The sequence below is a fragment of the Prionailurus bengalensis genome, chromosome B1 (genome assembly GCF_016509475.1).
Source record: "Prionailurus bengalensis isolate Pbe53 chromosome B1, Fcat_Pben_1.1_paternal_pri, whole genome shotgun sequence".
Classification (NCBI taxonomy): Eukaryota; Metazoa; Chordata; class Mammalia; order Carnivora; family Felidae; genus Prionailurus; species Prionailurus bengalensis.
Window position 1 is genome coordinate 122903489 of NC_057344.1, and position 16154 is coordinate 122919642.

A 16154-nucleotide genomic window follows, 5' to 3' on the forward strand; every position below is an offset into this window, starting at 1 on the left:
TTTGGCAGTCTTTTTGTGCCAATAGTAAAGAGACTTATTTCTATAAATTCGAGATTTTGAGGAGGAAATCTAAAAACGAGATATGAACAGACACAGAGTTCTGTTTTTCTTTTCCCGTAAAATAATAATTGTAAAACTGTACAGTCTTTCATACACACGCTTGCACAAACATTTCTTGACTTTACGGCCATTCAGAGTTACCAGCTTGGATAGTAGGAAATTGGAAGATATTTCATTTTTTTTTTTTTTTGAAAGCATGGAAGGTTGGAATACCACCAAGATGAGATTTATTTTTAGGACTCATTTATACAAGCCAAAAAACTTTGGTAAGACCTATTTTCTCACTTTACTCCCTCTCTTTTCATTTATTTAACAAATAGCCACCAACTGTTAGATAAAATGCCATGCTGTGTGTGCCAGTTAATAGTTTTCAAGCAAAGTGATGAGTGCTGAGGAATCAGTTGTAACAAGATAGACAGGATGCCTTCTTTCAAAGAGTACGTTTTAGTAGATTTTGTATTAATGTCCAGTTAAGTCAAAATCTGTGAGGTAGAAGATGCATTTGAGAGGAAGGCTTTTTAAATAGATGCCCAAAAGCCCAGTTCTATAAGATCATGTTGCTGGTCTATTATTTGATGTGCATAAAGAAGGAAGACAGTCTTACTAAAACTGTACTCAGTTTATCATTTGGTTGAGTTGAGGACCTATATAGTTAGCTGATTTTCTATAGTTCCACTTTGATCTTGGTAGAACTTTTCTTTTTAATGTTTATATTCAACATTCAATAAATACTTAGTAATTACTAGGTGCCCAGCACTTATCTAGGCACAGAAGATAAAGCAGTAACCAAGACAGATGAGTATGAGATCCATAAGACTTAAATTTTGGTGTGAGTGGAGCAAGGAAGCAGAGACAGTACTGAAACAGATAAATAGAAACATATCACATAGGGCATGCGTTATGCAAAAAATAACAAAGAGTAATAGTATAGAGAGTGACTAGGTAGCGACTTTGGATGGTCAGGGAAAGTATTTTTAAGTGATATTTAAACTGAGACTTTAATGAGTAGAAGGTGACCACTGAGGATCAAAGAGAAGGAAAGTCCCTAAGGGTGGAAATGAGCGAATTTTAGAGGATCTATGGTGCCAGATGGTAGTGGGTAGACAGACAGTGATTCTGAAGACTCTATGTAAATAGAAAGTCTTTAGCCAGAATCATCAGGAAATCATGTATAACCGCAACGCATGTCTTCAGATACTCTATCCTCTTCTCCCTTCCTTTTATTTTCCTTCCCAATTTTAATCATCAGCATAATTATACCCAATGCCACTGTTATGTTTTATTTTTAAAATAGTTCCTTATTGGGGCGCCTGGGTGGCGCAGTCGGTTAAGCGTCCGACTTCAGCCAGGTCACGATCCTGCGGTCCGTGAGTTCGAGCCCCGCGTCTGGCTCTGGGCTGATGGCTCAGAGCCTGGAGCCTGTTTCCAATTCTGTGTCTCCCTCTCTCTCTGCCCTTCCCCCGTTCATGCTCTGTCTCTCTCTGTCCCAAAAATAAATAAACGTTGAAAAAAAAAATTAAAAAAAAAAATAGTTCCTTATCAGGATTATTCAATAATAACCCTAATAACATGCTCTGCTATTTGTAATTGCTACTACAGACTTATTTATAACTGCTATCAAAGTCATCATTATGGTATTTTCACCTTTAATTTATTGTAGTGAGTCTTTTGGCGAGGCAATGTGGAGGTTACCAAGAGGATCTAAAGAAGGAAAACAGATACCAGCTGATTGGTTTATTCTTGATTATATGTCATTCTCAGAGATAATTGTGGCTGGAAAGAACCTTCCAGTAGTCTGATATGGCATATTACTATAAATATAACTAAGTTTATAACCCCAGGCAGAGTAGGTTTGAGGAAACAGTTTTCCACAGATAAGAGAGAGATGGATGTTGATTGGAGGAATCTCTGCCTTAAAATATGTACAAGAAATATATAGCTAATGGCAAGAAGTAGTGCCTTTCAAGCATTGGGAAGAATGCTAAAGAATGATAAAGAGAAACGTGGGAAGAACAGGGCTGAGCTTGTTCAGCAAATGCCAAGTTCTTCATTATGCCTAAACCAAAGGTTAGGTTTCCATAACAGTGACGGGATTCCAGGGAGAAAACTGGAAATAAAAATAGAAGTAGGCCCTGGATTTCAGGCTAAGTGGTTTTAAATCAATTCAGTTGTCAAGGGGGAGCCACTAAAGAGTTTTAAGGATGTTAGTAATGTGACTTTTTGTATGTTCATGCTGTTCCTAAGTTATGGATTTAAAAAATCTGCCTCTTACTTTGATTTCCTGATCCAGATAGTTTGGTATGCAAATGGTGTTCTCTTTGACGTCGGTCTTGGTACTCATCACCTCTGAAGAACAAGAGCCAGCAGTAGAGCATGCCTTTGGAGGTGACAGTGGCTCTTTTACCTTAATTTCTTCCTAAATCAAAGGCATAATATAATCAATATGCATTTGTATCCACTCACATTTTCTATGAAAGCTGAATATAAAATGAATGAGAAATATTATAGCTAAATAAGAGGCAGACATAAAAGTAAAGAGGGGTCGGGGCGCCTGGGTGGCGCAGTCGGTTAAGCGTCAGACTTCAGCCAGGTCACGATCTCCTGGTCTGTGAGTTCGAGCCCCGCGTCAGGCTCTGGGCTGATGGCTCGGAGCCTGGAGCCTGTTTCCGATTCTGTGTCTCCCTCTCTCTCTGCCCCTCCCCGTTCATGCTCTGTCTCTCTTTGTCCCAAAAATAAATAAACGTTGAAAAAAAAATCTAATTATCAAATATTTTCATTTAGATACAGACCACATAGTGAGATATTATTTACTTTTGGTGAAGACATTTTAAACCCTTGGTTTCAACCCTTGGTTAAACAACAAGATAATAATTTTTAAATGTTTGATGTGTAACCTTTATTTATCTAGCTGCTCCAGATAACAACAAACTGATACCACATGAGATTTTCTGTTAAGTTAGGAAGATTTCTCTTTCATGACAGGAAGAAGACACTCAAAAGATTTCATGCAGTGTCTGTGAAGACACTACATGTTGTGAACTGCTGTCTCCTTGCTCTGCTGAACAGCAACTGAGAGCTAGAGAATTAGAGGTCAACTAAATTACTTCCCTTGATTAACTGGAAGAGGAAATAGAAAGGCTATTTTCTTGTTCTGGGAAGTAAATGTACTCTGAAATTTAGAATTTTTTAAAAAGGTTAGAAGAGCTTTAAGTTCAAGAAGAGTTATAGAAGCCTTAGATCTGTGTGCTTATTCTAAGAAAGGCTTTTAACCTTCAGAAGTGAGTGATATTTCAGACACAAAGACGCAACTGGCTGAATATGTCAACAACTGGGGACTGTGATGATTGGAATTGATAGAACAATATTGAACTATTGACATTTAGTGAAAGTAAAGCTATACCGTATGTAGATGCATTCTTCTGTTAAAGTTTATTATATAAAAAGACTTCTTGTTTTAGGGAATAACAATACATATTTTTTTGGTTCAACTCTCCCACTGGACACAACTAAAAAGGCAGATTAAAATTAAAAAAATTAAAGCTGTCAAGGAGTGAATAAAGTAGGAATTAATAGGCCAACATAAAGGGCAAGTGAGAAGCCTGAGTTGTGGGGAGTACAGTAGCCATTTGTGGCCTGAGGTCATTGTCAGATCCTGAAGAGTGAAAACTTTTCTTGTGACAGCTTAAAAGGTCCTGAAAGCCTGAAAGACAAGACTCAAAGCTCAGGACCCAAATAAGGGCCAACACAGGACTACACCCTGAAGGTAAAGGTGACCTAGAAGTGCAATGGTCCTTGAAGAAATACAACCTGAGATCAAGCTTTGAACTTCATTTAAGTTGGTCTAGGGTGGTAAGGCGTCTGGGTTCCTACAGAAGCAAGCACCAAGTTTTCTTTGGAAAAAAGTCCTTTTGTCATAAGCTTCAGATTCCTACAAATAACTTTCATACATAATATCCAGCAGCTAAGTCATGAGGCAAAAAGAAATTATAATGCAAATTAGAAAAAATTTTAAATTAATGCTGATAGCAAAAATTACAAAAGCAGTGAAAGCAGTCCTCAGAGAGGAATTTATAGCTAAAATATATATATCAGAAAGACCAAAGGTGTCAGATAAAGAACAATAAAATAAAGTACATGTATGGAAAGAAGGAAAAGGTAACATAAATTAACAAAATGGAAAAGACAGATACAACATAGAGGATCTACAAAACCCCCCAAATTAATTCTTTGATATACTAATAAAATTGATAAACTTCTGTTGGAAAACGAAGACATAGATTAACAAAACTGAAAGGTAAAAGGGTACATCTTACAGATGTTGCATATATTTAAAATATAAGATTATTATGTATACCATTATCAATAAATCTGAATGTTTCAATGCAATGAATAATTTCATAACCAAAATCACTTCAAGAAGAAATAGAAAACCTGAATAGTTCTATAATGAAATAGATTTCAAATCAAAGAATGTTATGAGGATTGAAATTAGTAATGTTATAATGATAAAAGGGTCATTTGATCAAAAGGACATAACAAACCCAGATAGTTATACTTCTAATAAGAGAGCTTCAAAATACAGGATTAAAAACTGATATAAGTACTGTGTGCTAACCAATTGTGCCACTGGGACTCCAAAAAAACTGATATGCATTAAAAGAGAAATATAGAAATCCACAACTATAGTCAGGGATTTCAACACCTCTTTCTTAATAAGTGATAGAGAAAAGCAGACAGCTAAATCAGTAAGGCTGTAGAAGACCTGAATGAGAGTATCAACCAACATAACTGATACTTATATTACAGTCTACCCAACAACAGCAGAGTGAGCATTCTTTTCATGGGTACGTGGAAAATTGAGCAAGATTGACCATATTCTTGACCATATAACAAGTTTCAATAAATTTAAAAAGTTTCAAAGTATACAAAGTATACTCTCTCACCACAATGGAATTAAATTAGAAATCAATCACATAAAGATATCTGTGACATCTCCAAATATTTGGAAATTAAATAACATAATTTTAAGTAACCAATAGGGAAGACATTAAAAAGGAAATTAGAAAGTATTTTAAACAGATTGAAAATGAAAACTCAACATCGTAAAATTTGGGGTATACAGCCAAAGCACTGTTTATTAAAAAAAATATATTAATACATGCTCATATTAGAAAGGAAAAATGTCTGAAATCAATGACCTAAGCTTTCATCTTATATAAAGACACAAATGAAAAATCAATAAAATAAACAAAAAATCAAAATAAGTATCATCAACAAAATGAAAAGCTTATTCTCTTTAAAAATTTTTAAAAAATGTTTTATTTTATTTTTGAGAGAGAGAAAGAGCATGAGTGAGGGAGAGGAGAAAGAGGGAGACACAGAATCTGAAACAGGCTCCAGGCTCTGAGCTGTCAGCACAGAGCCCGATGCGGGGCTCGAACTCACAAACTGTGAGATCATAACCCGAGCTGAAGTCAGACGCCTAACTGACTGAGCCACCTAGGTGTCCCAAAAGTTTCTTCTTTTTTTTCATAATTTTTTTTTTGTAAAAAGCTTCTTTAAGAAAAGAACTTTCTTTTTGTAAAAAAGATTCTTTAAGAAAATCAATAAAACTAACAAACCTAGCTAGACACATCAAGAAAAAAAGAAAACACAAATTCCCAGTGTCAGGAATGAGACACAAAACATCTCTACTGATCATAGAATCATTAAAAGGATATGTTATGAATGACCTCATATCAGTAAATTCAACAACTTAGATGAAACGGACGAATTCTATGAACAATATAAACCACCAAAACTCACTAAAGAAACAGATAACCTGAATGGTCTAAATCTGTGAAAATAAGAAACTGAATTTGTAGTTAAAAATCTTGACTCAAAGAAAACTCCAGGCCCAGATGGCTTCACTGATGAATTCTACAAAACTTCTAAGGAATAAATAACACCAATTCTACATAAAATCTCCCAGAATTTTAAAGAGAAGTTCCCAACTTATTCTAGGAAGCCAGTATACGCTCTATCAAAACCAGAAAAGACATTACAAGTAAACTACAAAATTGTATTCCTTATGAACATAGCCACAAGAATGTTAAACAATGTTTTATGAAATTAAATATATAAAAAGGTAACACATCATGACCAACTGAGTTTTTTTTTCCCCCCAGAAATGCCAGGGTAGTTTAACATTTGGAAGTTAACCAAAACAATTCACCATATTAACAGATTAAAAAAGAAAAATATGATCATCTCAAATAGATGCAGAGAAAGCATCTGACAAAATCCAATTCCTATTTCTGATAAAAGCTTCAGGACACTAGAAATGGAAAAGAACTTCCTCAGCCATATAAAGGGCATCTATAAATAAAGTAAACTGACATCATATTCAATGGTGAAATATAAGCTTTTCTCCTATGATTAGGTGCAAGACATGGTTATCTGCTTTCATCACTTCTACTCAACATTGGGCTAGAGGTTAGTCTTTGCAATAAGACACAACAGAGAGATAAACATCATGTGGATTTGAAACTATGATAGAAAAATTTTAAATTTGGGTTTCATCAAACTTCTAAATTTTGATTCTTCAAAAGTCACTGTTACAAAAAAAAGTAACCATCAAACTAGAAGAAACATTTACAAAATGTATATGTGACAAAAGAATTTTTACCTAAAATATATAAAGAACCTTTAAAACTTCATAATAAAAAGTCCAGCAACCCAATTTACAATGTGGGCAAAGATTTGAACACACATTTCTCATAAAAATGCCATATAGGGATGGTAAGTAAGAACATGAAAAGATATCAAGCTCACTAGTCATCAGGGAAATGCAAATTAAAACTACAATGAGATACCATTGGCTAATGAGATACCATTAGCCACTAGATTGGCTAAAATTATAAAATACTAACTATACTAAGTGTTGGCAGGATGTGGAGGAAAAGAAACATACACTGCTGGCAGGAATGTAAAATCGTAAAACCACTTTGGAAAAACACATTGGCAATTTCTTAAAAATTTTAACCTACACCTGCTATAAGACCCAATCATTCCACTTCTATGTATTTACCCAAGAGAAAAGAAAATATATATCCATACAAAGACGAGTACACAAATATTCATACCAGCTTCAGCAAAAATTGGAAACAAACTAAATGTCCATCAACAGGTGAACACGTATACAAATTGTGGGATACCCATACAATTGAATATTTCTCAGCAATAAAAAGGAATGAATTACTGATGAACATAACAATATGGATGAATCTTAAAATATTGATGCTGAGTTAAAGAAACCATTTTTTTGTTTTTATTTAAATTCCAATTAGTTAACATACGGTGTAACATTAGTTTCAGGTGTACAATATAGTGATTCAACACTTCCATAATCACCTGGCACTCATCACAACATATGCACTCCTTAATCCCCATCTCCTTTTTAACCAACCCCCACCCATCAGTTTGTTCTTTAGAGTTAAGAGTCTGAAGAAGAAACCATATTTAAAAAAATAACTCATTATATGATTTCATTACATAAAAGCCTAAAACATTGCATGCTAATTTTGAGCAACAGCAGATAAATATTTGCATGTGGGAGGGCCAGGGCTGGGGTTTTGAGAAAACTTGTGGGAGTGGTTAGTATGTTCATTCTCTTGATTTCAGTGGTGGCTTCCCAGATGTGGATATATACTTGTCAAAATTCATCAAATTGTATACTCTAAATATGTGTATTTTATATTGTGTTAATTACACCTAAATAAAGCTTAAAGATACTATGAAATGTGCCTTTTCAGAAAGTTATGTGAAGAGAAGGAGAGGAAATGACAGAAGTCAAATTAAATAGGTAACTGTAAGTAGTTGTTTCTTTACCTTTTTAATTGCTAAGGGATTCTCACTGGAAGTTTTGAAGCACTCCCTGATTTTCTGCAGGGCTCTGAAATGATGACACAGAAATATATATTTAGATCAAACAGAAAAAAATTCTACCACATAACATATACATCAGTTGCTGAAATAAGTGAGAGTATATCTGGATTTTAATTAAAGTCAACTCAGGGATCTGTTGAAAAACTTGCAGGTAGAGTTATACCAGAATAACATAATAAAAGCATATTAAGGGGCGCCTGGGTGGCTCAGTCGGTTGAGTGTCCGACTTCGGCTCAGATCATGATCTCACGGTTTATGAGTTCAGGCCCCACATCAGGCTCTGTGATGACAGCTCAGAACCTGAAGCCTGCTTTGGATTCTGTGTCTCCCTCTCTCTCTGCCCCTTCCCCATATGTGCTCTGTCTCTCTCTGCCTCTCAAAAATAAAAAAAAAACTAATAAAAAATTTTTTTAAAGCATATTGATATTTACAAAACTAATTCAATGCCCAGGAAGATGATATAAAGAAAGACTAGAAGAATTTTCTTGATCTGGGTAAACTAATTTTTAAAAGTGCACATTTCATATAAAACATGTTTTTCTCTGTTTCCTGTCCATATAGCTGTCACTTTTCCTAATTAAAGAGATTATAGGTGCGCTGTTTGCCCTGTGGCCACAAGCAGAGGATGTGTATTGAGCTATAATTACGTTTTTAATTATATTTCTTATTTCAACAGTCGCTCAACCTTACACATTTCATAGCATCATCCAACTAAATCACTTTAAACCATTTAAATATTTGCTTAATTTCATTTTGCATTAATTTAAATAAAGCTATATTCTCTGTAAATAATGCTATCGTTTTTACTGAAGCCATAGTCAACAGAAACAATTTCTTAAAAGATGCAAAGATTTTGTACATATTCCCAACAGTAACTGAATTCGTTAGTTCTAGCTAAAGAGAGAAAACCATTGTAAAGTTACCTCTCCAGAAGAGAACAGGAAGTAGGAAGAACAAAGTTATGGGTGGTGGTCTATTAAGGTAGTGTTCACTTCAGGGAAACAGAAACCACTCTATTTTAAGCAAATAAGACAGGGAATGCGGTATTTGCAACATCACTGGAAGGGCTGGAGCAGTGAACTCTGGCGTTGACCCTCACAAATCACTTCAAGAACGTCTTGCACCTGGCCCGCCAGGGGGCACAGCCTTTATGGGGGGGGGGAGGGGAGTCAGGATGCCACTGACACTTGAGTTGCTGTCACATCACTGAGGCTAAAGATGAGACACTGGAACATGCTGCAATCTGAAAGCCACCGTATCTGCTGACTTGGCATCTGACACCCATAAATCCAGAATCTGAACACTGGGATATTGTAGCAGGAAAACCCCATGTCTCCAGTCATGCTTGAGAGCAGACAGCAACCAAAACGATGACCTTAGCCCCAGATCTGAAATATACATCTGATCAGGTGGCAACACTTAACTCCCATTAGGGGGCTCTTGCAAACCTAACTGTTAAGTTTCCGGGTTTTATGGTATAGGAAGGAACACCCAACAGTAGGTGGATTGTGTGGGCTTTATTCTCTACTGCTAGTGGAAAGGAAGGAAGAGGAACTCTTTGAAAGGATGAAATGAGTTAGCAAGCGTGAAGACCTTAGAATGGAATCACATAGGAAGTACTCTACTAATGATGCCTCTTATTGTCGCTTTTTGAAAGACAATATTATTTTACCACACTATACCAAAACAATCTCAGGTGCCCTGAAACTTTTAATAATGGCAGGTAACTGTACAGGACAAGCGAAGGAGAACTGGAAGCAATTTCCAATACCCAGAGTTCCTTCTATTTTAGCTAGCCCTTTAGATTTTGCCATGCTGTGCTTTTTAAAATATGATAGTGCAGGATGTACAACACCGTGATTTGATATATGTATATATTGCAAAATGATCACCACAGTTAAGTGTAGTTAACTATCACCTTGCAAAATTATCAATATTTTTCTTGTGCTGAAAAATTTTAAATCTACTTTCATAACTTCCAAATATACAAGACAGCATTGTGAACTATAGTCATCATGGTGTTCTGTTGATTAATCCCTTTCATTTCAATTCAATAAACATTATTTAATTAATTAATTAAAAAATTTTTTTTTACTGAAGATCAAACACTGTACTGGGACCTGGGGAGATACCAAGGATACCAGAAACACAGAAGGGAATAACCCTGGGCCCTGACCTTCAGGAGCTGGCCATCCAGCAGGGAGAAATGTAAACATGTAATTCCATCCCTACTGCATTTCCCTGACTCACTTTTTGTCTGCAGTAGGTTCCCTATCATGTTGGGTAAACATTCATTTTCAGTATCTCTTAAGCTACTTTTGTTGGAATTAGAGACTAGAACCACACCAAATATGTCTTGGGCTACTGAAATGAGATTAAAAGAATAAAAAAATTGTATAATGAATAACCTGTTTCACAGTGAGAAATCACTGCAGCTAAGTTAGCTGCTATATTTTAAAACTGCTGCAGTTATATTAGCAATCATACAGACTATCCCCCCTACCACCTCTGGTTGTTTGCAGGAGACCTCAGGAAAGATTTCATTAGTCACAAGGGACTCACCAGAATGAGGCCGAGGGGGCATTTTGATATGGTTTGGGGCCGGTGTGACTTCTCTGACAGGACTCTCCAGGGTCGCAGTGCTGGGTGGGTGACCGCATTTGGCAAAGGGTGTCTCATCCTTCTCTAAGTGGTTGAACTGGCCAACACCCCACAATGTTCCCAGTGAGTTCTCATCATCATTCACAGTACAGATGGGAATGTTATTCAAACCTAGTTGAGTAAGGATAAAAAGACCAAAAAAAAAAAAAAAACAGATTAGGTTTTTGGCGGGTTTTCTCTGAATGATCAGCAATTTCCCAATTCGATATTGTTAAGTGTATATAAGATGTCAGACTCCAAATCGTATGAATGAATGCTAGGTGGATATTCTTTGAAAGTCAGTGTAGCAGGGATACAGGAGTACTGATGCATAGGGGCACTTGTACCCCAATGTTTATAGCAGCACTCTCAACAATAGCCAAATTATGGAAAGAGCCTAAATGTCCATCAACTGATGAATGGATCAAGAAATTGTGGTTTATATACACAATGGAATACTACGTGGCAATGAGAAAAAATGAAATATGGCCTTTTGTAGCAACGTGGATGGAACTGGAGAGTGTGATGCTAAGTGAAATAAGCCATACAGAGAAAGACAGATACCATATGGTTTCACTCTTATGTGGATCCTGAGAAACTTAACAGAAACCCATGGGGGAGGGGAAGGAAAAAAAAAAAAAAAGAGGTTAGAGTGGGAGAGAGCCAAAGCATAAGAGACTGTTAAAAACTGAGAACAAACTGAGGGTTGATGGGGGGTGGGAGGGAGGGGAGGGTGGGTGATGGGTATTGAGGAGGGCACCTTTTGGGATGAGCACTGGGTGTTGTATGGAAACGAATTTGACAATAAATTTCATATATTAAAAAAAAAATGAAAGTCAGTGTAGCAAATTATGTTAGCAATACATGCTGCCTTGAAATGTTCTGCCATCTCGTTAGCCTTGAGAACCAGGATCACATCTTTGATCTTAGTCGGAGAGTCAAGTGGAATAGATCTGCCTCTATCCCAGACAGACGCCTCATTTCCCAAGTTTTGAAATTAACCAAGCGGGATTATGTTAGCCCTTTTCATGAACAGTACATTTAGACGTTTGAAAGCATCCAAAATGTCTCAATATAATAAGGCCTCCTAAAAGACATACACTGGCTCTTTTTTCGTACTGGCAAAAGATATAGACAGCTGTATAAGCTAGGAACAGGAGGCAGGAGGAGGTATAATTAAGAGCGAGGTAAGGAAGGAAAAAGCAGTGCAAAGCAAACTCCTTCCTCATGTCCAAGGCTTCTAGGCTCCTTCACTCTCCTGTAACAGCTATTTGCTTCTGGGTCATATATCGAATTATAGACATATCTTCTTTTCCGTGTAAACACTATGTCATGACGTGTCGGACAGTTTAGGAAATGAGGGTGTACAGGACATTGCTCGATGTTAATCCGTGAATTATGAGAGATAGTAATAGGCAGCTGTCTTGTTTCCAAGAAGTTGCACAAGAAGCTTCTGTATAGTGTTTTTTGTTTTTGGTTTTTTGGTTTTGTTTTTTTTTTGGTTTTTGTGCCCATTTTCTTCTAAATTTCCTTCTAGTACTATCAGTCTCCCCTTCTTATCTATCTGCTCAAATGACATCATAAAGGTCTTTGCTGAAACCCCTGTCTGAAATGCACCCCTTCACACTCTGTTCCGTTATGCCTTTTTATTTTTCTCATAGCATTTGTCCCTTGTCATATCTGTTTGCACATTGCTGGGCTGAGCTGTCCTAGAGTGTAAGCTTCATGAAAGCATGGATTTTGTGTGTTTGGTTTGCTACTCTATTCCCAGTGTCTAGAATAGTGCCTGGCACAAAGTAGGTGCTCTATGATTATTTATCAAATGAACGAATAACACAGCCAAATATAAAGCTTTTATTTAGTCTGACACTTAGAACTTTACTGATAGTAACTGGTTCCATGTAGAAATGAGAATAACATTTTTAAAGATAGCATCACATCTTACCATTTTATCTTAAACACCTGAGATAGTGATTGGCCCAGGTGTATGGTGAAAAACTGCCCACCAAATGAAATAAATAAAAGATTAACATGAAGACAAATCAAGGGGAAAATCCTTATTTTCTCTGCTATCTCCTTTAATTAAAAAATGGTGATACATAATATGAAAGAATTCAGATTCTATCTATCCAAGAGTTGGGAAAGAACTACCCAGAAATCTAAAACGTGGAAGGGCACTAAAGTGGTTTCAGAGTCAAATGGGACAATATTAAATGATTTAAAGCTAGTCAGGGAAATGTAAAACTCAACCCAGCAGTGAAGAAGATTAGGACAACATTGGTGGGAGTTTCATTAACTGCTTTGAATATACAGGAGAATTAGGTTATGGAGTTTGGGGCCTAGGAATGACCAGCTCCCCCTATAGGGCATCAAATTGCTGTTACCTTTGTAATTATGAGGGACTCACCTTGTGGGAGAGTGTCACCAGAAGATTCAAATATCACATTCCTATTTAATTTTCTAATATGCAGCCCCAGTTTAATGAGAACATACTCTCATTTTACCTTTTTGTCCAAGGCAATTGTTTCCTTAGTTGATGAGTGTGCTCTAATATTGGGTTAAGTTAAATTTTAAATGTTAAAACAAACAGGTTTAGAATTGTTATTTTAAAATTTGATTTAAAAATAACAAGTAACTGCAATAATCTTTATCGTGTACAAAACTTTCCATCAAAGATGCCAAAAATATTTACTATCAGCATAGCTGGTGTTGTAAAGGTATTAGTATTCCATTTCACACCCTCCTCTCCAGGCCAAGGATGACCCAGCCTCCACAGACCAGCAGGGGAGTGGGGGTGTGGTCTGGTTTTCCTCCACGTTGCTCTTCCACTCTCTCTTCCCCACTCACTGCTTCCAGCTCCTCTGGAGTTGGGGTGGAAGATGAAGGAATGGTTAAAGGGACACAAAGTCTTACTTGCCGAATGGTTTTAATTTAGTGTTGAGGCATCTATGAAAGTGGATCTGTGAGACAGAGAAGAAATGCTGGCTCTTTCTCTCATGAGGCATTTTTGTGGGTTCTTTGGAGACCCTTGGTTGAGGAAATCTCTGATACTGTTCAGTCATGGATAATGTACCTACCAGAAAATTATTAACATCTCTTCCTTCCCACCTTCACACCAGGCAAAATGTCACCAGCCTCTTTTGGCTGGAGTTGTCCTATTATAGTGGTTAGTCCTCTTGGGCTGGGTACCTGTAAGACAGTTCTTGACCAGCTTCCTCCTGAGTGTCCACTCTAGCCCACAGGAAACAAGGCCCTTTGCCTAGTCTTCTGTGGGAGAGCAACTTAATCCCAGTCTTTGTGCTACTGACATAGCTAGCTTCAGGCAGCTCCAGTTGGCTCTTGTCTTTAGATTTTAGAAGAGAATCAGACATCATTCTCTGTCTTCCATAGCATAGAAGATACAGAACAAGTTCACCCCAAGAATAGTCTCCCCATATTCCACTGCAGAAACAGTACAGGGCAGACCAGAAACAGCACAGGCAAGGATCTTGCTAGCCAGTGAGATCTCAATCTCCTCTCTAGACCCTCCGTTCTCCATAAATGGTCCCCTGGAAAGCCCTGAAGTTACTGGTGAAGGCAGCTACTACTGTTCATCATGGAGGGGAGGGGGAGTACACAGCACCCCAAAGACTCTTGTCAAAGAAATCCTCACTTTCTTTCCTTTTCATGAACTTTTACTCTTCTCTAAAGCAAAAGAGCCTGGAGATAGGCTACCATGGTAGAGCCAGTTTTTAAATCACCTCTTAGCAAGTCATGCACAAATGATCTTGAAATTTGGCTTTAGCCAAAGTTCTGGAAACAAGAAAAGTCTCATTTAATCCCATGACTAAATATAATGCTTTTTTTTCTATGCAGTAGTGACACTCAAATTTCTTTGGCTGTTGTGTCCTTTGTTCAAGCACATTTTACTCCATGTTTGTCTCCTGCCCAGATTTCTAAGACTCCAGAACACAGCTCAAAAACCTCTGCCAAGCAAATGTAAGATTTTAATATCCTCAGGTCTATAAATTCAAGCTTTCTCTATTCTATGTGATAGAAGAGGTTGTAGAGATCACTAGTTTGTAAATTAAATGAAAAATTTTTGTCTCTTACATGCATTTACCTTTCTATGGATGACCCCATTTACTGTTCCCTCTTTCTTTAAAATCACTTCTTTCCATTTTCAGAGACAACATTTTTCAACCCAGCATCTCTGCCCTTTCTTTTCAGTCTCTTTCTCTGGATTTTCTGTGTCTATACATCCCTGTGTTTTTCAGGGTTTTTTGGCATTTCTTTGCTTTCTTGAGCAATAACATTATAGTTTTAACCTACATGTTCCTGCTTTTCAAATCTACTTTATAGACTCACCCAGTCCTTAGGCTCCAAGTCCTTATATCCGTTTCTCTACTTGGTCATTTGTTCCTGAATGTTCCATTGGCACATCGAGTACAACATGTCTGATATGAAGCTTTTAATCTTACCTCCTATATATGTTCTTCCTCCCATATGCTCAAGACTAATAGTTGGTCCACTATCCACCCAATCAACCAAGCTAAAAAAACTGGTAGTAATTCTAGACTTGTTATTCCATTCCCAAATCCAATAAAGGTCCAACTCCTGCTAATTGTTGCTCCTTAATGTTTATCATATGTATCTCTCAATCAAATCTCCGTGAAATGCATTCTTCATACTCTTCCAGTAATTTTCCTATCTCTGTATTACACCTCAACTTCCACCATACTTCTATTATTGCACATAACACTGTATTATAATTATTTCCCTCTATTTATATCTCCTCCAAACTACACTGTGAGCAGAAACTGGCTTGTGTTGTGTTGTTAGCAGAGTGCCTATATGTATCACAAATAGAGACTCTAACTTGACATTTCTTAGACTGAACAAACTTTAAAAAAAATTTTTTTTTTTAATGTTTACTTATTTCTGAGACAGAGAGAGATAGAGCATGAGTGGGGGAGGGACAGAGAGAAAGCGAGACACAGAATCTGAAGCAGGCTCCAGGCTCTAAGCTGTCAGCACAGAGCCCAACGCGGGGCTCAAACTCACAAACCATGAGATCATGACCTGAGCCAAAGTCGGTCGCTCAACCGACTGAGCCACCCAGGCGTCCCTGAACAAACTTACTGATGATTTAATTTTTAAAAGATTTATCACTGATAATAACATTAGATCTCAACAGACTAGAACATTTGAATATTGGTAAAATGGACTGTAAGAATTATCTTTGGCGTAAAACTAGTGAAACTAGTTGTAGTGTCCTTTTACTCAGTATGGGCTCACAGCACTGGCTGTTAACGGCCAAAACAAAGCAGTTTGCTGCTCTTCTCTTTCTCATCCAACTCCAGTTACTAGGCTTTCTAGAATTTGCATGGATATCCTTGAAAGATTTCCAATAAAATTTTCTATTCAATTGAACATATATTTATATGTGAACATATATTACTATCAGCAAGGCTTTGTGGTAGGCATTGTAGGGTGTTTGAAGGCATAAAACTCCATCCCTTGCCTGCCAACAGTTTTATGCTGTAATT

The 16154-nt window shown here is 36.9% G+C and overlaps 1 protein-coding gene across 1 annotated transcript in view; it reads right to left on the reverse strand.

Annotated features, from left to right (window-relative positions):
• CB1H4orf17 (chromosome B1 C4orf17 homolog) overlaps positions 1–16154 on the reverse strand; it is a 35979-nt gene that overhangs the window by 11028 nt on the left and 8797 nt on the right. Inside the window, exons 3-5 of the mRNA XM_043571842.1 lie at positions 10538–10758; positions 7930–7983; positions 2333–2476 (exon numbers count right to left, since the gene is read on the reverse strand). Of these exons, the coding sequence (XP_043427777.1) occupies positions 2333–2476; positions 7930–7983; positions 10538–10758 (419 nt within the window). The remainder of the gene's footprint in view (positions 1–2332; positions 2477–7929; positions 7984–10537; positions 10759–16154) is intronic.